This window comes from Aspergillus pseudonomiae (genome assembly GCF_009193645.1).
Source record: "Aspergillus pseudonomiae strain CBS 119388 unplaced genomic scaffold BDV37scaffold_2, whole genome shotgun sequence".
Classification (NCBI taxonomy): Eukaryota; Fungi; Ascomycota; class Eurotiomycetes; order Eurotiales; family Aspergillaceae; genus Aspergillus; species Aspergillus pseudonomiae.
This window is the reverse complement of record NW_022475994.1, coordinates 728,327-749,383: the sequence shown is the minus strand read 5'-3', so window position 1 is coordinate 749,383 and position 21,057 is coordinate 728,327. Positions and strand designations below refer to the sequence as shown.

General features: G+C 49.3%; 10 protein-coding genes across 10 annotated transcripts; 5 read left to right on the top strand and 5 right to left on the bottom strand.

Annotated features, from left to right (window-relative positions):
* The first annotated feature begins 173 nt into the window (after positions 1-173).
* On the top strand, positions 174-3,595 carry BDV37DRAFT_81165 (putative C6 transcription factor). The gene is made up of 4 exons (XM_032091270.1): positions 174-502; positions 556-1,099; positions 1,155-2,062; positions 2,143-3,595. Exons 1-4 carry the CDS (start codon positions 292-294, stop codon positions 2,889-2,891), a joined length of 2,412 nt encoding a protein of 803 aa, XP_031946995.1. The 5' UTR covers positions 174-291; the 3' UTR covers positions 2,892-3,595.
* On the top strand, positions 3,164-4,567 carry BDV37DRAFT_236566 (protein transporter TIM17). The gene is made up of 4 exons (XM_032080620.1): positions 3,164-3,591; positions 3,663-3,861; positions 3,951-4,105; positions 4,196-4,567. Exons 1-4 carry the CDS (start codon positions 3,523-3,525, stop codon positions 4,235-4,237), a joined length of 465 nt encoding a protein of 154 aa, XP_031946994.1. The 5' UTR covers positions 3,164-3,522; the 3' UTR covers positions 4,238-4,567.
* On the top strand, positions 4,193-4,568 carry BDV37DRAFT_81174 (uncharacterized protein). Its single transcript, XM_032091271.1, has one exon. The coding sequence runs from the start codon at positions 4,281-4,283 to the stop codon at positions 4,524-4,526; it is 246 nt and encodes an 81-aa protein (XP_031946993.1). The 5' UTR covers positions 4,193-4,280; the 3' UTR covers positions 4,527-4,568.
* A 402-nt stretch (positions 4,569-4,970) lies between these two features.
* On the top strand, positions 4,971-6,302 carry BDV37DRAFT_278011 (isoaspartyl peptidase/L-asparaginase; the record flags this gene model as incomplete). Its single annotated transcript, XM_032085927.1, has 1 exon — positions 4,971-6,302. One exon carries the CDS (start codon positions 4,971-4,973, stop codon positions 6,300-6,302), a length of 1,332 nt encoding a protein of 443 aa, XP_031946992.1.
* A 144-nt stretch (positions 6,303-6,446) lies between these two features.
* BDV37DRAFT_81154 (cytochrome P450) lies at positions 6,447-8,445 on the bottom strand. Its single transcript, XM_032091269.1, has 3 exons — positions 8,143-8,445; positions 7,804-8,079; positions 6,447-7,748 (listed from the first exon to the last, which is right to left on the bottom strand). Exons 1-3 carry the CDS (start codon positions 8,317-8,319, stop codon positions 6,591-6,593), a joined length of 1,611 nt encoding a protein of 536 aa, XP_031946991.1. The 5' UTR covers positions 8,320-8,445; the 3' UTR covers positions 6,447-6,590.
* Positions 8,446-10,173: 1,728 nt separating this feature from the next.
* Positions 10,174-11,688, top strand: BDV37DRAFT_236559 (NADH:flavin oxidoreductase/NADH oxidase). Its single transcript, XM_032080619.1, has 2 exons — positions 10,174-10,437; positions 10,499-11,688. Exons 1-2 carry the CDS (start codon positions 10,258-10,260, stop codon positions 11,582-11,584), a joined length of 1,266 nt encoding a protein of 421 aa, XP_031946990.1. The 5' UTR covers positions 10,174-10,257; the 3' UTR covers positions 11,585-11,688.
* Positions 11,689-11,779: 91 nt separating this feature from the next.
* On the bottom strand, positions 11,780-13,745 carry BDV37DRAFT_81097 (putative salicylate hydroxylase). Its single transcript, XM_032091268.1, has 7 exons — positions 13,593-13,745; positions 13,523-13,527; positions 13,390-13,466; positions 13,274-13,331; positions 12,480-13,221; positions 12,092-12,423; positions 11,780-12,019 (listed from the first exon to the last, which is right to left on the bottom strand). Exons 1-7 carry the CDS (start codon positions 13,634-13,636, stop codon positions 11,976-11,978), a joined length of 1,302 nt encoding a protein of 433 aa, XP_031946989.1. The 5' UTR covers positions 13,637-13,745; the 3' UTR covers positions 11,780-11,975.
* A 1,208-nt stretch (positions 13,746-14,953) lies between these two features.
* On the bottom strand, positions 14,954-16,071 carry BDV37DRAFT_236532 (uncharacterized protein). The gene is made up of 2 exons (XM_032080618.1): positions 15,033-16,071; positions 14,954-14,974 (listed from the first exon to the last, which is right to left on the bottom strand). The coding sequence occupies exon 1, from the start codon at positions 15,889-15,891 to the stop codon at positions 15,661-15,663; it is 231 nt and encodes a 76-aa protein (XP_031946988.1). The 5' UTR covers positions 15,892-16,071; the 3' UTR covers positions 14,954-14,974; positions 15,033-15,660.
* A 391-nt stretch (positions 16,072-16,462) lies between these two features.
* BDV37DRAFT_81074 (putative serine dehydratase domain-containing protein) lies at positions 16,463-18,514 on the bottom strand. Its single transcript, XM_032091267.1, has 2 exons — positions 18,192-18,514; positions 16,463-18,002 (listed from the first exon to the last, which is right to left on the bottom strand). The coding sequence occupies exons 1-2, from the start codon at positions 18,378-18,380 to the stop codon at positions 16,836-16,838; spliced, it is 1,356 nt and encodes a 451-aa protein (XP_031946987.1). The 5' UTR covers positions 18,381-18,514; the 3' UTR covers positions 16,463-16,835.
* A 376-nt stretch (positions 18,515-18,890) lies between these two features.
* BDV37DRAFT_80871 (uncharacterized protein) lies at positions 18,891-20,746 on the bottom strand. Its single transcript, XM_032091263.1, has 3 exons — positions 20,653-20,746; positions 20,507-20,599; positions 18,891-20,449 (listed from the first exon to the last, which is right to left on the bottom strand). The coding sequence occupies exons 2-3, from the start codon at positions 20,564-20,566 to the stop codon at positions 19,067-19,069; spliced, it is 1,443 nt and encodes a 480-aa protein (XP_031946986.1). The 5' UTR covers positions 20,567-20,599; positions 20,653-20,746; the 3' UTR covers positions 18,891-19,066.
* Between the last annotated feature and the right edge of the window lie 311 nt (positions 20,747-21,057).

Genomic DNA, 21,057 nt, shown 5'->3' with positions numbered 1-21,057 from the left:
GCATCAACCCTATAGACGTTTATGCCCTCTACACGAGATCCTAAATCTAAAAGTGGAACGATGTCACTGTTGAGGTGAAGCTAAAGTAGGGGCGGGTATTTCTACCCTCTTTCTCGGCAACCGACGGCTATTTCTCCAACCACACTCAAACATCCGCAATATCTCGAAAAACCAAAAACCCGGACCACTCAGCCATTTGCCTTTGGCTCCTGCATCCGGCCCTTTGTTACCTCATACTAGTAACTATAATCAATAACTATCATGTGATTGGTTGATTTGCTCCCTGTGAGAATGGAGGTCAGGAGACAGTCCGGCAATGGACATGCCACATACCAGCGTACCTACAAGGCATGTCTTGCCTGCCGGCAGCGAAAGGCGAAATGTGAGTTAGGGACAGGGCCAGATGGCCTTCCATTAGGGCCGCCGTGCGCGAAGTGCAGGAGGGAACAAAGGGAATGTGTCTTCAGTGAGAAAAAGGCATGGGAGAGACAGAAGAAACGAGGTGAATTACCCGTCCTCCTTCTCTAGGCTAGACCATGTCTAACACCGCATAAGGACAATCGGAAGAACATATACCACTGTCTGCAAGGACACGTCCCAGACTATCCAGCAATCCCGGGATCAGTAGGGACGAGTCACACCACGTTTTAGGCCACGGCCCGAGTCCACTTAGCTATGCGGAGCAAGACCAGGATAACGCTGATAGTACTACACTTCAGTCGTCCCCAGCAGAGGGTAGCCAAAGACGGCGGCAATCCACCTCTACTCTGGCAAATTCTATGATGCGCACTGTGGTGTCTAGTGGAAATGATGCTCTCAATATCCTTTTTGAGGCGGCGGCCGCCCATAGTAAGGAGCATGGTAATGGTTTAAGCGAGTCGAGTACGCCGTCGCGAAATGCGCGAAGCTCTACTGGTCGCTCTAATAACTATGACAACTCATTAAACCAATCCATTGTCCCTCCAGAAGTCCTAGCGAAAGCAGCGCAGCCCGTAGAAATCTCCCAAGCGTCCAAAGATGTCCTTAGTGTCTGGGGAGCATGCCGCTTTGTCCGGATGGGATGGTTCACTGCGAGAGAGGCTGTCACATTTATCGACCTGTTAGTATAGCCGGTTGTTCTAGTACTAAAGTGCTAAAGCTGACTGACTGCTCAGTTTCTTTAAGAATATGTCGGACCTGTCCCCGATATTAACTGATTTCTATGCAGATCATAAGAATCATCGCTGGCTTGTCTCGCACGATCCGGTTTTATGTTGTACTATCTTGATGATCTCCTCTCGTTATCACCTGTTGCCTGGTGCAGGTGGTGGGTCGAGGAACTTTTTCATTCACCATCGGCTTTGGCAGCATTGTCAGCAACTGGTCATGCGACTTATGTTTGGACAGGAGAAATCTTCGCAGTCTAAGGTTCGAAACATAGGGACAATCGAGGCACTCATGTTAATGTCAGAATGGCACCCTCGATCCCTTCACTTCCCTCCAGAAAGTGATGGTTGGGACTTCGATCTCACGTCGGTTCCCCCGGATCCGCAAGAGCTAGAGGACTCTTCTTCTACAAATCGATGGCTGGAGGATATGATCGAGCCAGCACGAAGATCAGACCAGATGTCATGGATGCTGCTGGGATCAGCTTTGTCTCTCGCGCACGAATTGGGTATTTTCGAGCTTGATGAAAAGAAACTGGGTTATGCGTCTGGTTACGAGGGATTTATATCTGGCGAACAGATCAAACTCCGCAGGCAACGGGTGCAGCGCTTGTTATACGTATATATCAACCAACTCGCATGGCGAATAGGTTGTGTATCGCTTATGCCACAAAGCCTAAACCATGCTATTCTTGGACGGCGGGCGACGAAAGAGCTAAACCAAACCGGTGATGAATGGCTGACTTTTATGGATTCCTGGATGGATCTGACAAAATTGGCAAAATCGGTTACTGATATGTTCTTTCCGACCGTCTCTTTTGCCAGGCAGCAACTGCATAGTGGGCGGTACATTGAATTGCTGGATCATTTTCGTCCGATACTGGACAAATGGAAGGAAGAACATCTCCAAGTACGATGTAGGTGAATCTGGTCATACCTAGAGTATAACCTATGACCGTAATATTTCCTGCGCGTATGAAACTAACGTAATATACAGCACGCAAGAAACAGTACTTTGATATTCTCTTCCTTGAATATCATTTTGTTCGAGTCTATACGCATTCCGTCGGAATGCAAGCAGTGGTGGAACGGGTGCTCGCGGACAGCGATCCTCACGCGGAAGAGGTCCGCGCACTGAATATCGACCCAATTGACTACGAATACATTCAAGAAGTCATTGATGGATGCTGCCAGATACTACAGAAGGTAATTCAACTGGCTGAGAATGGGGTATTACGATTCTGCCCCGTCCGGATATTCCTCCGTATCACGAGCTCGTCCATCTTTCTCATGAAAGCCCTTAGTTTGGGAACACGCCAATCGACGCTGCGAGAGTCACTCGATGTTCTCGAGCGAAGTATACAAGCGCTAAGGTCGAACGCCTTGGATGATATCCATTTGAGCACCCGCTATGCTGCGCTGTTGGACATGCATGTCGCGCGTTTGCGACGGAACTTACTGGCATCATCAAAGACAGTCAAGAGTAACCAGGGAACAACATCAAAACCATCCATGGGTGTCCCATCGAGCACAAATCAGGGTAACAATACACCTATGATGGATATTCCAATATCACAAAATATGTCTGATATGGGGTACATCCCGTCCCTCAATGATATCGCGGCTGACGATTGGCTTTCTTTACCATTCGACCCATCGATGGCACCGTTTGGTATCAGTAGTGCAGGACAATTCCCTGCATATGAAGGAGGAGCTCTGAACTTTATCTGGAATTTGCCATCTTGAAATCCTCTCAAGATAACGTTTGCCACATGACGTGGAACACATGTACATACATAGATGTAAACATCCTTCTGTGAGTTTGAAAACATTTGTAAACCATGGGCTGTCTAGCATAACACCCAATCAAGAACAAAAGACAACAAGGTTTTCATTTCCCATTTGCTTTGCCACAGAATATCGAGGCTACGGGAAAAGTCGTAGTTCTTCCATGCACTGCGAGAAAAGTTTGTTTTGATACGAGCGGAAATCGGGGTGCTATCTACACGTGACCGCATCCCCGGCCCGAAGTCACGTTTTACGGGCGAAAAAACGCCATCTAAAAAGATTGCTGCGATCCCGCCAACTTTGCTCCATCGCCGACCTCATTGTCCCCACAACAGACATCTCCTCCCGCAGTTTGACGATTAGAAGACGTTACTTGACGACGCTAAATCATTGTCAATACATACGCCTTCGACCCCATCCTTCCTCGAACGAGTCACAACCTACCCAGGTCATCAGCAACCGCTCGATCCATTGACACTTCGCATCTCACAAACCGTGTAGCCTGTCAGGACAGTAGCTACTCGTGCTTACGGACATACCGCCCGTTTAATATCATCTACTCGTCCCTTTATCTCTCTTCACATTCGCCATGGATCACTCCAGAGATCCCTGCCCCTGGGTTGCCCTGAGCGACTTCGGTGGTGCTTTCTGTATGGGTGTATGTATTCGAGTCGAGGTCCAATCGTGCTCATTTGCAGGACTACCGGGCTAATAAGATGAAAACTGTAGGCAATTGGTGGTGCAGTATGGCACGGTATCAAGGGTTTCAGAAACAGCCCCTACGGAGAGCGTCGGATAGGAGCCCTCACAGCCATCAAGGCCCGCGCGCCCGTCCTCGGTGGTAACTTCGGTGTGTGGGGTGGTATGTTCTCGACATTCGACTGTGCGATCAAGGGAATCCGGAAGAAGGAGGACCCTTACAATGCTAGTATGTGTACCCTATCTCTCAATTTACTGGGACATTTGGGGTGTCCGGTTCGTGGAGAGCGTCCGACTAATTGATGTTCTTTGTTTCAGTTATCGCTGGTTTCTTCACTGGTGGTGCTTTGGCTGTCCGTGGTGGTGTCAAGGCTGCCAGAAACTCTGCCATCATGTGCGCTGTTTTCCTGGCTGTCATTGAGGGTGTCGGTATTGGTTTCCAGAGAATGATGGCAGACAACACAAAACTAGAGGTGAGCTTCATCTAGCGTCTTCTTTCGGGAGCAGCTTGGGCTTCCGACCGACCGCTTGTATGAGTTTTAAGCTAACTTGGTGTGCTTCAGCTCCCTCCTGCTCCCCCATCTGGCGACAAGGTCGCTGCATAAATCAACACCCAGCTACGATGCCTCCTTCCCGAATCCGATCTATATGCTATATTATTATCACGTATCTCTCTTCTCAGGTGTTGGGTGTGGTCATCATTTCTGGGGGCAAACTATAGAGGTTGCTATTTCTATTGTGCTTCTATCCCTGCTCTTAATCCTCTTGTATTGTTTTAGCCTGGTTTGTTGGAGTGCACAGCATTGCATTCGCATGTTCATTATGTTGATGGAGGGAAAAGAATCTTCGACGCCGGCCTTGGGGTTTCCAAGGCTGGACTTTCTTGTATATTAACTTCCGATAAATGGTATAATGTGATATCAGTCTCCCACACACTCCAGTCTACCAATGGCGATGCCCGGGTAATTGCCTTCAGAGTCAGATGAATGCATCACCATAAATGAGGAAGAACAGCCAGAAAAAGGAAATATATACCAGCGCCATGCTTATCTCTCTGATTATCGGCGGGTAAGTCATTCCTTCCAGCCCCAGATTATTCCAAGATAAGAAGCAAGAAACAATAAGACTCCATTCTATAAATCACCTCCGAAGAATCAATTACTCATTATCTGATAGTACAGTCAACATCCATCCCTATCCCTCAAAGCCAACAGGACCAACCAAACTCTAACCCCAAACCCTGTCTCCAAGCCGCCCAAAACCTGCATATAAGAACCCGCTTCCCCGCAGCCAACTCACAGTGCTCCATCACACACACAACGCACCAACATCAACACAATGGATAAATCCAAACCCTACCCCCAACAAAGAAAACCACTCTTCAAACCAACCCTAATAATCCACGGCGGCGCGGGCGCCCTAAAAAGATCCACCCTCCCTCCATCCCTCTACGCTCAATACCAAACCTCCCTGCTCACTTATCTCCGCTCCACACACTCCCTCCTCAAGTCCGGCTCCACAGCCCTCGACGCCGCAGTCCACGCCGTAACCCTCCTCGAAGACGATGAGCTCTTTAACTGCGGCCGCGGAAGCGTCTTCACCTCCGCCGGCACCATTGAGATGGAAGCCTCTGTCATGGTGACATCCCTCGTGTCCGATGATTCTTCGGATTACCCAGGGTCGACCAAGAGAGGCGCAGGTGTCATGGGATTGAGGAATGTTCGACACCCAATCCTGGCGGCTAAGGAGTCACTTTTACGGACCGGATATGGAGGTGAGGATGGGGGCAGTATGCATTCGCAGCTTGTGGCGCCGTATGTGGAGGAGAAGGCCAGGGAGTGGGGACTGGAGTTCATGCATGATGAGTGGTTCTGGACACAACGACGGTGGGACGAGCATCTACGGGGTCTCCGCGGGGAGCCTGAGCCGATCAGTTTTAGCCAGGGGACGGTCGGGTGTGTTTGTCTTGATATGTGGGGTGGGATGGCTGTTGCGACAAGTACTGGGGGGTTGACGAATAAGTGGCCTGGGCGGATTGGGGATACGCCAACTTTGGGAGGTGGGTTTTGGGCGGAGGGTTGGGATGTTCAGTCTAATACAGTAGTCGATGGTGAGGAGCGTGAAGGGCGAGGAGGGCTTTTGGATGGGATGTTGGGGGATTGTTTATCGTTCTTTAATAGCAGAGGAGAGGGTTATGTGTCTTTGCCCATGGAGGTCCCTATGGAGAGGAGACTAGGGGAGAAGATGGTAATGTGTTCTAGTCCGGAAAATAGGGTCAAGAGACGGGCTGCAGCTGTTTCGGGTACTGGGAATGGGGACTCCTTTCTGAGGGTTGCGGCGGCGAGGACGGCTTGTGCTATGGTTCGTTTTTCGGAGCGGACGCCCACACTGGCTGATGCTGTTGCTGCGGTTTCTGGGCCGGGTGGTGAGTTACAGCGTTCGGCTGGAAGGCGCTGGGGAGTTACCAGAGAGGGTGAAGGGGGCATTATTGGAATTGAGGCAGAGGTGGAAGTGGATGAGGATACGGGAGTGCCTGTGCCTGGGATGCAGCTGGGACGGGGGCAGGTGGTGTTTGATTTCAATTGCGGAGGGATGTGGAGGGCGTGGGTGGAAGAGGATGGCGATGGGAACGATCTGGAGAATGTGATGGTTTTTAGAGAGCCGTATTAGAGAGGACTCGTAGACCAGACTTTTGTTGTGGATATGTGGTGTTATTTTATATTATTCTTGTTCGATACCGCGTAGCCCGATAGAGTTAACTTCAAGACAGATTGAACGACGAGAAATACAGGAAGTGATATCATGATAGAAACAAATGCTGGAACCACCCAACGAACACTATCCACTGTCATAGCCAGCTCAGTTGCCACGGCTAGATCGCTGATTCGTAGATATCCAAGTAGGAAGTAGATCGACATTAATGAAATGTACAAAACATGAATTCAACCGATCGTTTCTTCACCACCCCTCTATAGTGGTAAATTTAGCAAGCACCCCGTCCTTAGGGCAAACTGTCGCTTGTTGTCGTACTTCGAGTGGAGCATTGGGATTCTTCAGCTCCATTTGGTACTTGCCCACAACGACCGCTACCATGCAGGCCAGCTCTGCTTTGGCGAATCCCTGGCCAATGCAACTCCGTGGTCCGTGTAGGAACGTAAGGTTGGCAAAATTGCTGTCGGCACCACCATTGTTAGCCCGGCCAGGGCCTAGCCAGCGTTCTGGGTCGAACTTGTCGGCGTCGGGGCCCCAAAGCTCTTTGCTCTTATTGATGATTTCGGGGGCAATCAGAAACAAGGTGCCCTTCGGAATGGGCTCGCCAATGATCGTTGTGTCTCGACTGGCACAGCGGATAGTAGCAGGTACAGACGGGTGGAAGCGAAGGACTTCATTACAGAATGCGTTGAGATACGGAAGATTATCGATATCGGCAGCAGCAGGCTGCTCCGGGTTCTCTGTCGAGATAGGTGGGAGGTTTGCACGAATCTCTTCGCGGAGTCGGGTCTGTATATCGGGGTGCTTGCATAAGACGTACACACACCACTGTAAGGCAGTTGACGTGGTTTCATGTCCGGCTCCTAAGAAGGTCATCATTTGGTCTACCAGTTCCTCCTCGGTGAATTTCCCGCTCCGCAGGGCAACCGAGACAATATCAATATCCTCTGAGGTGGAGGATCTGCTTTCCCATTTTGCTCTCTTCTGCCGGATCATCTGCCGTGCTACATCTCGGATGGTTTCAGAACTTCGCTCAATACTCCTGTTCCTCTCGAGTGGCAGGTCATGGACGAAGGCAGGGTCGCCCAGAAGTAGCGCCAGGAGGAAAATAATCTTCATGTACAATGGCGGTTCACTCATAAGGTTTTGATACGTCCTCACGAGTTTGTTGTTAGGGTCACGAAGAGATTGAAAGTCATGATCCATTCCAGCAACGCCAACTATATCGAGCGCCGTCCTACTGGCGTATGCTCCCATCCGGAGGACATTATCCGTTGGGTCAGCCTTTTTCCGCAGGTCTTCGTCCATTACCCTGACCATTTCGATACTCTTTGACCAGAAAATTGGATACATCTCTTTAACATGGCGATAAGCGAATGCTGGAAGAAGGTTCTTTTTTGATTTCTATTGCAAGTTAGCCACAGCAGGAGAGATAGTAAGTGGTGGTCTGTGCCCGGACCTTATGATCGTCCCCTTCCACAAGTAGTAAGCCATGCTCCCCAGCTAAACGTTTGAGACTTGCTCTGATGAATTCAGGTTTCGGGAAGTCGTACGACTTGGTGACCAGAATCTCTTTCAAAGCTCGCGGGCCCACTGGTAAGATGCGCTCTAGGTTAATGGAGACGTAGTAGCGGATCAACCCGTCATTTGGCACATTTTCCAGCCATCTATGCATATGCTCATAAGGCGCCTCCAAAAAAACTGTGTCGGAGTTGCCCGTGAGCCATGATCGACCCTGCGGCACTGTTCATTAGAAATCTCACAGCCACCGGCGTCGGTGATCGAATAGCAGACTTACGGCAGGCGATGGAATTTTCTTGATAGGCGTGAAGAAGTCTGGGTACAGCACCCAATTATAGAAAACTTTGAGTAGAGAGACTAGGATTGATAGAATGATGAAATTGCCGAAGGTCGATTTGGCGATTGCATACCCGGCGATTGCGATATAGACCGTCGCCCAGGTAAGTCCCATCATTGTGAGCAGAGGCTGCGGTCACTCGAGAGCCCAAATCAGATCAAAGAGAGATTTAGATTGTCGTAGAGAGAGGTCACGAGGCGACTTCATGGGGCTTTAAATAGTTCGGGATGGAACAATGGGTTACAGCCGTTAAGGAGAGGATTCAGTCACCCATTGAAATCGATATTCACGATGTCTTTGTTGCTGACAGACGATCTGCAGCCCGGCCACTGGTCAGTGCGGCTGGAAGTTACCTAGGTGCAGAGTACACGACAATGAAAAGCCAACCTGGTCTGTCTCCACCGTGGTGCCGAACTAAATCAATCGGGTTCAAAGCGACGCGATGTGTTGCGGATCTTTTTTAACCTCCTTTAGTTTTGGGGAACAATTTGGCAATTTCAGAACAAGACCCATTGCGGCTCCTTCAAAAAAAAACTCAACTCAATCTGAGGCCACCCTCCCGAGATGTTTTATGATTATCGACATGACCTTTCCGCTGGTTGTGGCCTGCTGGATGGGACTGGAAAACTAAATCTTAAAGCAAATACCGCCATTGGTTCCTCAGGAAGGGATCTTCTTTCTCTAAGTGCTCGGTAGGCCAATAAGATCTTTCTTCGTCGGGTCCACCTCCATGGAAAAGGCATCGAAAAAAAAAAAACGCGGCAAGCCTCAAATTTAGTTCAAGATACCCATTCTATAGAACGGGCCTCAATGCTCGCGAGGTTTCACTGCTGCTGCACATGGCCGGTCGCGGGTATGAGATTCTTAAAGAATCCGAAATAGTGCCGAATGAACGGATTCTGCGGGATCTCGAGTTTCACTAAGATCCAATAGCTTTCCCTTTGACACTCATGTTGATTTCGTCAACTTTGAAGGCGACTACGGAGCAGCTGTCTTCGAGTCATACATGAGCAGCGGGCTCCAAATTGGAAGCATTGCCGAATGAATGGAGCTCTCAGCTTTAGGCTTTTCAGTTCTGCCTGAGGTCACTTGCATACAGTCTCAGCTTTCGCGTGAACAGCTTCCTATATTAATAACGGAGTGATTTGGAATACATACAGAAGAGATAGTATTACCTAAATTTACTTTCCCCTTTTCCGTTATGTATTTTTATTTCCCCATCTCTTTCCATTCTCATTGTTCAACATGAGCCTCGGATGTCCCCAAGTGTACGCAATCCGCCAAGCATTGAACAATAGGTTAAACGTCCAATGACCATTCCGGGTCTTTCTATTGTACAGATCATGTCGCACTAAGCCCCGGACGGTAGCAAGAGATGCCATTTTCAGAAACCATATCGCCTTTACATTGAGTCTTGAATGTCTTATAAGTTATGGGTTAGCTGGATCTCCCCTTGATCTGCGACACCTAATGGAAGCACCCCTCTCAGCGCGCGAACACACGTTCCATCACGATTAAAGCGCGGTGATCAGTCGTCAAGTACCACCTGGGCAAATGATACTACGAGCGAACCACTATGCAGCTATGCGTGTCGCTAGTACCAACAGGAGCGGGCTTCTTCCAAACCACCACGTTTCCGCCTAAATAACTGAATCACGGGGCATGTCTATGTTCAATGCAGAGACCATCGCTAAGACTCGCGATATCGGTTATGGTGTCTTGGAGATAGTACGAGCCGTCGATCTTCACCAGCAATTGTCGTTTCATATATTAGCGGTTTATTTCGTGATTTGGAATATGGTCGGACCTTTTTCACTGCATGCCGAGGTGAAGATGATGATATAATCATTATACGCAGGGGATCAGAATCGGTCGATTGTGTCAGGTGACATCATCATTCCATCGCAACTCCTCTGGATGCATTATTAATGCAGAGACCCAATTAGACTTTTATTAACTCGAAGGTAGAGTCGAGATGCCATCTCGACTACTTCTCCATTCTCGATCGCAACGGTACCCTCATCCATCAAACCTTTCTTCATTGAGTCGAATATCATGACCTCACGAGAACTTCCGGATATTGTAAACAAAGCTGCGCCCAGCATATCCTACTTCACACCCGCCCAAGAACCTCCCGCGGGAACAGCAGCCGACCCGCAGTCAGATGGGACGGCCCCTCCGAAGCTGTTCCAATCCCTCTCTGTGCGGGGTCTGACCTTTCATAATCGCATCGGAGTAGAGCACCATCATCCCCCAGTTGCCAAACAATAATGCTGACAAGATTTGAAATGTAAAGCTTTCGCCGTTGTGTCAGTACTCCGGTGACGATGGCCATATGACAGACTGGCATATGGCCCATCTCGGGGGAATTGCCCAGCGTGGACCCGGGTTTCTCATGGTTGAGGCAACTGCGGTTGAACCCGAAGGTCGCATCACCCCCGAGGATCTGGGTTTATGGAAAGATTCGCAGATCGAACCTTTGAGTCGCATCATTGAGTTCGTTCACAGCCAAAACCAGCTGATCGGGGTCCAAATCGCCCACGCCGGCCGCAAGGCAAGCACAGTTGCCCCATGGCTATCCATGAATGACACTGCCTCCAAAAAAGTAGGCGGCTGGCCAGATCATGTTAAAGGCCCTACTGATGCTCCTTTCAATGATCGGAACCCCACGCCCAAGGAGATGACAAAGCAGGATATCGAAGACTTGAAGGTCGCATGGGTGAGCGCAGTTAAACGAGCTGTCAAGGCGGGCGCGGACTTTGTCGAAATCCATAACGCCCATGGGTATCTACTCATGTCATTCCTTTCCCCTGCCGTGAACAAGAGAACGGATGAGTATGGTGGAAGTTTTGAAAATCGCATTCGCCTCAGTATGGAAATTGCTAAGCTGACCAGAGAGGCGGTTCCCGAGGATAAGCCTGTGTTTCTGCGCGTATCCGCAACCGACTGGTTAGAAGAGTCGAGGCCGTCAGAGCCCAGCTGGAAAGTAGAGGACACCGCCAAGTTTGCCCAAGTGCTCGCCGAGAGCGGTTACATTGACTTGATTGACATCAGCAGCGGTGGCACCCATCAGGCGCAACATATTCATGCGAAACCAGGCTTCCAAGCTCCTTTCGCCATTGCCGTCAAACGGGCGGTTGGGGATAAGTTGAAGGTAGGGGCAGTGGGCATGATTGACTCGGCCCAGCTGGCCAACTCCTTGTTGGAGAAGGAGGGTCTGGATTTTGTCATGGTCGGACGTGGTTTCCAAAAGAATCCGGGGTTAGTTTGGGCTTGGGCTGATGATCTGAATGTGGAGATCTCAATGGCTAACCAGATTCGATGGGGGTTCTCTCGCCGCGGCGCTGGACCATTCCTGAGGAAGAGACAGGCAAAGATCTAGAGTTAGACAGTATATGGTTCGTGAGATTTATACATAAATATATGACCAAAGAAAAGATATATCATGAATAGGGCACGAAGCACAAACTCGAGCCATTAATCTGGGTATAACTACGTCAGCTCTCGTCCAAATGTTGTGTGTCTCGTTGATAGCACTGAATGATTTTGATCTATAACCGTAAACTCAACCAAATCCCGACCATATTTACATAGATCCGGTCCCCAAAGTAGGAACAGCAAGAGAAATCTCGGTATATACATGAGACGAGCGCTGTACAAACATGAAACGAATCGCTTGATACATGCGGAAGTAGACTCTTGTTCACTTAGAATATGATGTTGTACGGCGCACGTGCGCCAAACTATCCGACCACTACGTTGAAAGAACCCCACTACAGGTGATGACGCGGTTCAAGCACATTCTCATCGCGTATTTCTGCAGAAGATATAACTTAGTTTTGTCAATGACACAGGAAGAGATCGAAGTGGACTACTTTGGGAATCTTACCATTCCAGGCCTCCAGGGCCGCTTTCTCGGCATCCCATCCCCATAAGAAAGTCTGCGTCTCACGATCTGCCCATCGATCGGGATTAGACCCGCCGGTCATCGATCGACGGAACTGCTCGTCTCGAGCCTGCTGTTCAGGACCGTCAGGAAGATGCAGCGTGATACGGTTTGCCGAACCGGACTGCTGAACTGTCTCCGCGCGTTGCTTCCGGGACTTTTCGTACGCCCGTAGGGCTACGGGGATTTCATGCTTGGATGAAATTGTTGATAGGAGAACACCTAGGGCGGCAGCGTCTTCGACAGCCTGCGCGGCACCTTGAGCGACGTATGGCCTGAATGAGACGTTAATTTCGTAGATCTCTCGTAAAGAAGGCAAAGGGGGACTGACAGCATAGGATGACAAGCGTCACCGATTAACGCCACACTATCTTTAATCCAAGTCTTCAAGGGAGAATGCAGACAGAGCTTCCACTCAAGAACCTCATCTTCCGCAACCAATTTAATGAGCTTTTGCACCCTTCGATCCCAGCCGCGATAGTTGTCAACCATCTCCTGCTTCGATCCTTTGGTAGTCCACGATTCCTCCACGCCATGTCCATCCGGATGAAGCAGTACCACGTTGAAGAGCTCGTGTTTGCGGACGGGATAGGCAATGATGTGACGATCAGGACCGATCCAACGAGTTGCTTGTGGCTCGTCCAATAGCTCTTTTAGTTCGGGATCCTTTTCCATCGTGCTCCGTGGCAACATGATGCGATAGGCTGCATCGCCTGTTGGAATGGCCTTTGAGGGCGAGTCTTCGCCAAGTAGATGACCACGGATGGTGGATTTGATGCCGTCGGCCGCTATCACAACATCCCCTCGGACAACAGTGTCATCAGCTAACGTCACAGATGCCGGGCCAAATTGAACATCGGTGACGGTCGAATTTACTCGAAGTTCCACATTTGGCAGCGCCAGCGCTTGCTCAATCAAGGCGTTGTGGAGATCTGCACGATGAATAACTACCTGTTGGCCGTATGTTTTGTTTACAGGCATTGTGCCTAAAAGACTACCGTCTTGCCACCGGCGGACATGGATATGCTCCAGGGCAACGTCTTTTGAGTGAATCAAAGGGGATACGCCCCAGCCTTGTTTTGGATCAGCAACATCTTCAATTCGAGAGTAACGGGAAAAGCTCACGGTCAAAAATCCGCAACATATTCGGGGAAACTTGAATACCGGCACCGACCTCCAGGAGCTATGCATGGGTCTGATTAGCAGATGTTCTGACAACAGAGGCACCCTTGGCTGCGTACCTTTGGAGCGGATTCCAAAATTGTGACATGGTGTCCTTTTGACCCCAAAGTCAAGGCTGCTGCCATGCCACCAATTCCTATACCCGTTAGTGTCCAAACCTTCTTCCCATACCCAGAGAAAGCGGAAGCATACCTGCCCTATATGAAGATTAGCATGATCATTTCGAGTGGCCCACACAATGGATGTCAGATTCTCAACCTACCCAACAATAATCACCTCAAGGGGTGTCTTCGCCTGTATTACCATGATGACAAGAAGCCCGTGGAACGCCAAGTCACCAAATCTAAAGGATCAACTCTGGGGAGTGGGGAGAGATGCCAGGCTCTTGACGAATGACCTACTCAGAGAAAGCCGGTTTAATGTTGCGTGAAGATACAGGTCACACTATGGATTTGCCACTCCGACTTGACCAACATCGACTATGGACGATGGATTATGGACAATGGACTAAATAAGAATGATGGATGATGGGGACAAAGATATTATTTAGTCCCACGGACACCCCGATCTGTTCTACCGGAACTAACAGGAGGCTACTAAAACTAGAACTATCTCCACTATGGGGAGCACCGAAAGAAAGCGGCTGCAAGCCATTGATACCCTCCCAGGGGTTTCAATGTACAGTACGTATTGCCATCCCTGCCTCGTGCCAGCAATGCAGGGCGAAGGCGCCACCTCCCGCCTTCCTAAAAATCCTTGTTTCCTTTTACAACGAAGGGTAGCCGGTCGACATATAGACGCCAATTCTAAATCAGAACGCTATAGTCCGGACTGTAGGACAGAGGGAACAAGAGGGAAAAAAAAAATAGTATGAGCCGGTGGGTGGCGCCGCTCGGTAAAGGCGGGTGGAAAACGAGTCAGCGGCGGCGACGGGGAAGAACTTCCCTCACCAACGCTTCTACTGTACCGGCTTTCCAGCGACCGTCCATCTGCCGAGGGTTCGTCTACTACCCCAGGGCATGCGCAAGAGGACGTTGTCTCTAACCCCAAAATCAGTCTGTCTCCGACCCACATCGCTGCACTGTTGACGCAGACGTCAAAATCCGGTGTTTAGCACAATCGCATCTCCGGCAAAAATCTGGAGAGCACATTGCCGATATCGCTGTATACCCACAATTTTTGCGAGTCACTTTTGTTATATTTCCAGGTCAGTGAGTACAATGCCTTGCAGGAGATTTGTCGGCCGAACCCGCCCACTGCTTTTAGTTATTTGAAATGGATTGTTTGATTCATTTCCCGTCATTCGAGTCGCTTTATCATTTCTTTTCCGTTTTTGGTTTTCCTTCAGTTAAACCTGGATTTATTATGAACGCCTTCAGCTTACAATGCAGCAGTGTTGTTTTCATAGTCCTGTCATGATAATGGAGTAAGGGCACAATATGCAAGGAGTTGAGAAAGCTCCTCAAATGCCAACCAATGGGGGTTTTGCTGATCTGCTGAAGATTGCTGTGGTTGGCTCACTGCAGATCCTGAACCCTCGAATCAATCCCCTTCCGCCGTACAGTCTCCACATCAATACGGCCTCGATTCCATGAATTATGCACCATCGGCCCGGGCTTCTCTGGCTGCTGCCCTTCTGGGAAGGTAGTATTAATTAGTACCTTCATGCTGCCTCCTTGTCTGACCACCACCCAGCCAACAGCACTCTAGGCCCTTGTTACACGGTTCGAAAGAGCACCTGTTCGTCATACCGTTAATCATGGGACCTTGCATTCTCGTTCTTGCCTGCATAACAGCCAATGATGCCATTCATGACTATTAATCGAGGATCCCCGTTCTGCGACCTACAGCATTAGAACCGTTTGTTGCTGCGACAATGGCTGTAATATTGTCATTTTAGCTCCAAAGAAATTCTCGACTCAATGGCAACGCTACGAAGGTTCATTGAAATGATTCTCACATACTGAACCTGTATTAGGCGATTGATGTGACTGGAATGAGTAGTATCGATGTTTACCATCTAAACGGAAAAGTGTGACAGGGATCTATTAATCATCAGTAGATGTATTGACAACTATTGCTCGTGTTCAATGCGAAGAAACGCCACTGTGCATCTTATAAGCAGCAAGGTCTTTATAATGCTATGAATATACAATTACGGCAAGGTATCCTTGCTGTCAGCATGGAGGGGTATTGTTTGACCGGTTTCCCGGTTTTGGTGGGCGGTTATCGCGTGAGTGTGGGATTTCTTAGTACCCTTGGATTATCGGTTGAGGATGTCTTGTTTCCTGGGTTCGTGGTGGTGGAGGCTTAGGCACTGCAGTATGTCGTCATTTAGTGAGCACATGCGTCTTACTACGGTCAATTAAGGTTGTGTACAGGGATCTTATCTTCGATATCAAATGAGTCACGAATTCGCCTGGGACCAGTTGTCCCAAATCGAGCGAGATAAGGAAACCCCATCGATGAGACCAGAGTCTGAGTAATTGATTGTGGCCTTCTATCCAGCAGTGGGTTGTTAAAAGAAGAATCCAAGAACATGACATGAGGGGGTAATCCATTGTTGATGACCTGAATCAACCATTATCTACAGCTTACGCGAGTCTTATGAAGCCTGTGCTGTCGTCCTTGTATATAGCAGAGAAACCATGATCTGTCATATGGAATCTAGAATTAATGGGCAGCAGGAAGCTCAGCGCTCCGTATCCATCGATCCCGCATCAATCCAAGGGTCATTGTTCGTCTGTTCAGTACGTTAACAGCTCAAATAACTATAACGAGTAGTGAAGGCACGTTATTGTACGTGACTTTTCGGAATCACCATATAATTCCTTGTAAAGCTCCTCTTCATCTGAAAAGCTTACAAAATCCTCTGGAAGTAAGCAATAACGACGATGGGAGGGCATGTTGAAATGTCATCCGGTTTTATAGGATTACGTGGACAACCCTCACCCATTGATTTTACATGTGTGAGATACAGCATACCTTAATATATTGAGCAGTGATCTCATATGACCAAACACGCTCTCAGTACGGGTTCCCTGAAAGTGAATTAGCGTGAGGCGCTCAGGCTGCAAACGAGGGCCGCCGGAGTATAAACCCCCCTTCCCTTCCTCTTTCTTTCGTTCCTCACAAGGAGCGTGGTATTCGATTGTGAGAGAATGTGGATTTCCCACGTAGTCGTCTGGGATGTGTGCGGGGCCTTGATTGTTTGTGTCATGCATGCCGTCTTTAGATGAGAGTCCATGGTGGGTGGAGACGATTGTTCTACCTGTTGGAAAAAGCTAGGCTCTCGTGAGTTTCTCCTGCTAACGAGTATGGCGTGGTTGAGAGCTTGCTGTGACATTATCATCAACTTTGTGCGCTTTCCGGCTCTCTATGGGACAGGTATACCGGTATATACTAGTCCGGTAAACAGCTTCGGTGTGGTTCTGGCCTCAGAGGAAGATTGAGTCTAACTGCCTTCTTGGAGAAGTCCTAATGTCCTTAACAGTATAACGATACATTACCATCCCAGCCACCTAACCCAGACATCAACTATCTTTGTGGAATCAGGGTCACTACTCGAGTCAACCACCAAGTACCACCCGTACATCGCACCCGTTATGCACGCATGGTTGGGATAAATCTTGACAGTCTGGCCAACACTCAGGGGGATCTTCTTTACAACATCCTCCGACTCCCACCTCAGAATACTGTGCTCCTGACTGATCCGATCAATGAACAAACGATCCCCCTGCTGGGTGGCTGGCAAGCCCCAAGGTCCAACAACACCCCATCCTTTATAATTCGGACAAGGCTCCCGCCCCATCCCCAAAGTGCCCACGGCAACCAACGCCTCTGGATACTCACGCTCCCCATCATTATACACACTGCAAGTCTCGGCCACCACACAAACACCCACCTCATCAAAGAACTTTTCCCGCACACCCCCCGCATTCGTACTCATCTGCTGCATATCCAGCAACGGGTAATTGCCTGCATGCAACTCAACTCTGACCCGTCCCTTAAACGCCCCTGTATCCGGCTCCTTCAGAAACTTCCTCAGCTTCTCAAACTCAGCATCATCCCCCTCGGCCACAGACTCCGCAGCAACAACCTGCGGTGTCGCACCAACACTAACAACCAACTCCCTATCCACGGGCAAGACCCCCGCATAGGAATCCAACGCAAGCAAACAAGCCTCAACCTCCCCCCTCAAATGCCCGAGCGCATCCCCCCTACTCCGTCCCCCATAACTCAAACTACTATGCGAGTAAATCCCGACTAATCTCCCCACTCCCGTCTTCTCCATCTCCCCCAGTTTCGACAATAAACCCCCCTTGTCCATCGCCCTCGGCGGCAACCCAGCCCGATGGTACCCACAATCAATCTTAAGAAACACACCCGCCGCGAACCCCGCAATCCGGGCAAAGGTGTCCAGAAACCTGATTTGGTCGGGGTGATCAATCATCACCGAGACGCTGTCCGGCCCAAGTTCTGCCGCTGCAAGGGCCAGCCGGGAAACCTGGGATGGGACGAGGGGGATCCCATACAGGACGTTCACCCTGTGGCCTTGGGACTGGAACTCTTTCAACAAGGGAACCAGATTCTCGATTTCCAGGGGTGTGGAGGCCACGAAGTTGATTTCGGGTGATGAGGTCCCGACTTGGAGACGGGACAGTTCGGTTGTCTTGTTTTTGTTATCATTATCATTCGTTGGTCCGGGGTTTCTACGGTGGCCTTTTTTTTTTTTTTTTTTTTTTTTTTTTTTTTTTTTTTTTTTTTTTTTTTTTTTTTTTTTTTTTTTTTTTTTTTTTTTTCGAGGGTGGTAGAGGATGGACTGGTTACGGGGAGTTCGGACTATGATTATAGAACTTACTTTATGACTTTTGACATGGGCACGAAAGCCTACACCTAGGGTTTGGATTGTCTGGAGCATTGAGTTGCAGTGGCGTTTGATGATGGCTAGGTCAAGGACGGCGGCGGGCTTGGGGATTTCAGCGAGGGTTTTACGCAGGTAGAATTGTTTGAGGGCATCTTTTGATGGGAGGGGGCGTTGTGGGATCATGGTGTCCACTTGTGTGGTTAAAAATTGATTTATGGTATGTAAGGAAACTAGGAAGGGATTGAAGGGAGGTCGATGTACATCGATATGGGGTTTTATAGATATATACTGTGGAGGGGTGGTTGTTTTAGTTTATGGATGGTGTGGGGATTTATTTTGTTTGTTCTGTTTGGTTACTTGTATAGGGATTGGGCGGATGATAGTTTTACCTGATCTTTGTGCCTGGTTTATGTTTCGTTGTCTTGTGTTGAATAGTGATGTACGAAGTAATGAGATATACCCATTTTGCATCCTTTATTTGAACTATCTCAAAACACTTTTGGTGATGTATTGACATGAAATCTGTGTATGTCTAAATGGAGGAGAATCTATCGAAGATAAACAAATAACCCTCCGATCTAGAGTATATGTGAACTTATAGAATAGTTAGCATTCCAACGCCGTATTATGCAATCACTAGATAACAAGTAGCTCCGGAATTGGTCCGGGATAAGAGAGCTAGGGGAAATAGAGAATAAATGATAAGAAAGAAAAGATCGATCCTGAAGCAACTTCGTACTGGTATCCGTCGGTCATGCGCTGGTCATTGCTAGTGACGTGTGATAGGGGCATCAAAAAATATGTACAGTAGCGTATACAATAGCGGCCATATGCTGTCGTTGAGAGATGAAGAATGGGAGATTTCAAGATCAAGCTGTAAACATAAGTCGCAATCTGCTGGATCGCTTCTTCTTCTCTTTGGGTTGTGCGTCCCGGTCTGAGTGATGTGAATGGTGGGAATCTGCCTTCGATGGAGCCCTGGAAGGAGCCCTAGAAGGAGCCCGGGAGGGTGCCTTCGATGGAGCCTTGCTTGGGGCTCTCGACGGCGCCTTAGATGGCGCTTTCGATGAAATACCGAAAAAGGACTTAGTCGGTGCCTTGGAAGCCACGTATGACTCTGGCCGTTCGTTCACGCGGGTAGGTGCGCGAGATCTTGGGGGGCGTGAACGATGAGACCGGTGAGATGATGCCCGCGATTCCTCGTCATCGAACTTGAAACGAGGATCCCGCATCATGCGTGCAGTGGTCACATCGATGCCGGACATCATCGCAGCAGTGGGGGTAATGAATTCACCATCAACAGAGGTGCCGATGCTTCCATCAGCTGCATCAGCAACACCTCGTCGCCACATCTCAACACCGCTGAGACATTCGGTGTTGATCTCTACCATGTCATCCATACCGACGGGTTCACCCGGTCTAGGCCCGGGGCCGCGGTCTGGTCCTCGACTGACTTCGTTACCGTTACCGGACATCTGCTTGATGATTTTGTAACCGCCAAACATGACAATCGTCGCAGTGAGACCAACACCGGCGGCGATGAGAAACTGAGGGCTGGCAAGCAGTGCGAAAACGGCAGGGGAAGCCGATTTCAGTGTTGATAGTGCGGCCGGGGCCATCTTCGAGGCAATGTTACTGATCTCAGCCAGGGTGAGCGCAACTGCGGCCATGGCATCGGGATTCTTTTGAAGATGAGCAATCGTGGCTGTGGCACTGTGGTGCACACAGTTGGCTTCCTCCATAAGCCACTGTGCGCGGTTTACTAGACCACTCAGTTCCGGGTCCTCGATCTTCTGTAGCTGGTTTTGTTGTGGCGGAGCCTTGGCCAACGCGCGAGGATTGTAGTCACCGTACGCCAGGTCCATATCGATGTGCGCATCAGACTTTGAGCGACTGGTTGTCGGCCGAGCACCGGGCCCCCGTATGGCGATATCATGATGGGTGTGTCGACGGACCATGTCCTGCGGACGGTCATAGTAAGAGTCCGGGCGTGACGCAACGGAACCGCGGTCCTGCTCATATTCATAGTTGTCATCGTAGTAGTGCCGGGCATGGTGACTGCGGCCTGAGTGATGTCGCGAACGACTTCTCCGCGAAGAGGCGACGGAGGGCGCATCGTCAATCGTATAATTCTGTAATGCCTTGAGAGCTTCTCTTTCGGCGATGATAGCATTCCGCTCGGATTGGAACTGGGCCTTGCGGGAGCTATATGCATCCCTGGCATGGCTGAAAACACCAAACAGTTGTTTACTCTGCCAGACAAAGCTGTTAGCAAATGTTGCGTGAACTGCGGGGGGCATGACACCTACCGTACTCACTACCTTGCCGGATTTATCAATCACGGCAACGGTTTCGCCGAAGGGGGCCATTATAATTGATTAGCAGTACAGCACTGCTTAGTTCTTGGAATGATGATCAATGCCGAGGTCACGACCGACTTCCTAGTCAATCGTACATTAAAGTCCAAAAGGGTGCCGATAAGCATTCGCTTATAAAGTGATAAGCGAACAGCCCCGAGACGAGCGGTGTAAGGTAATCGAGTATATAAATATCGAAACTAAGCCCACTGGGTGGAGAATCAACCCGATCTCCTAAACTTTGTGAAAGAAAGTTATCGTTCTAGGCCCGAGAAGGAAATAAACGAAAAGTAGCAGGGCTGAACGAGCCCATATAATAAATGATGCGATGGCGAATTTGTATGCACGAAAAGCTGGTGCCTGATGGAAACAATTTCCGCCCAGCTGTGGTCAGGGATATATACAATCAGACGGCGATTTCCGGAGGGTTATCGAGTATGTTGGAAAGTCAAACGACCACACGACACGAAACTGCTTTGCATCGGAGAAAAAGGCCACGAAGG

Coding starts and splice junctions, on each gene's coding strand:
- BDV37DRAFT_81165 (XM_032091270.1), top strand. CDS start 292: ATGGAGGTCAGGAGACAGTCCGGCAATGGACATGCCACATACCAGCGT. Junction 1,100..1,154: donor GCTGTCACATTTATCGACCT/GTTAGTATAGCC, acceptor CTGACTGCTCAG/TTTCTTTAAGAATATGTCGG. Junction 2,063..2,142: donor AGAACATCTCCAAGTACGAT/GTAGGTGAATCT, acceptor CGTAATATACAG/CACGCAAGAAACAGTACTTT.
- BDV37DRAFT_236566 (XM_032080620.1), top strand. CDS start 3,523: ATGGATCACTCCAGAGATCCCTGCCCCTGGGTTGCCCTGAGCGACTTC. Junction 3,592..3,662: donor GTGGTGCTTTCTGTATGGGT/GTATGTATTCGA, acceptor TGAAAACTGTAG/GCAATTGGTGGTGCAGTATG. Junction 3,862..3,950: donor GGAGGACCCTTACAATGCTA/GTATGTGTACCC, acceptor TCTTTGTTTCAG/TTATCGCTGGTTTCTTCACT.
- BDV37DRAFT_81174 (XM_032091271.1), top strand. CDS start 4,281: ATGCTATATTATTATCACGTATCTCTCTTCTCAGGTGTTGGGTGTGGT.
- BDV37DRAFT_81154 (XM_032091269.1), bottom strand. CDS start 8,319: ATGATGGGACTTACCTGGGCGACGGTCTATATCGCAATCGCCGGGTAT. Junction 8,080..8,142: donor AGAAAATTCCATCGCCTGCC/GTAAGTCTGCTA, acceptor ACAGTGCCGCAG/GGTCGATCATGGCTCACGGG. Junction 7,749..7,803: donor TGGAAGGGGACGATCATAAG/GTCCGGGCACAG, acceptor AACTTGCAATAG/AAATCAAAAAAGAACCTTCT.
- BDV37DRAFT_236559 (XM_032080619.1), top strand. CDS start 10,258: ATGACCTCACGAGAACTTCCGGATATTGTAAACAAAGCTGCGCCCAGC. Junction 10,438..10,498: donor CCTTTCATAATCGCATCGGA/GTAGAGCACCAT, acceptor TGAAATGTAAAG/CTTTCGCCGTTGTGTCAGTA.
- BDV37DRAFT_81097 (XM_032091268.1), bottom strand. CDS start 13,636: ATGGTAATACAGGCGAAGACACCCCTTGAGGTGATTATTGTTGG. Junction 13,332..13,389: donor TTTTGGAATCCGCTCCAAAG/GTACGCAGCCAA, acceptor ACCCATGCATAG/CTCCTGGAGGTCGGTGCCGG. Junction 12,020..12,091: donor GGCCCTGGAGGCCTGGAATG/GTAAGATTCCCA, acceptor TATCTTCTGCAG/AAATACGCGATGAGAATGTG.
- BDV37DRAFT_236532 (XM_032080618.1), bottom strand. CDS start 15,891: ATGGATTACCCCCTCATGTCATGTTCTTGGATTCTTCTTTTAACAACC.
- BDV37DRAFT_81074 (XM_032091267.1), bottom strand. CDS start 18,380: ATGATCCCACAACGCCCCCTCCCATCAAAAGATGCCCTCAAACAATTC. Junction 18,003..18,191: donor CCCATGTCAAAAGTCATAAA/GTAAGTTCTATA, acceptor AACAAAAACAAG/ACAACCGAACTGTCCCGTCT.
- BDV37DRAFT_80871 (XM_032091263.1), bottom strand. CDS start 20,566: ATGGCCCCCTTCGGCGAAACCGTTGCCGTGATTGATAAATCCGGCAAG. Junction 20,450..20,506: donor CCGGCAAGGTAGTGAGTACG/GTAGGTGTCATG, acceptor TTTGTCTGGCAG/AGTAAACAACTGTTTGGTGT.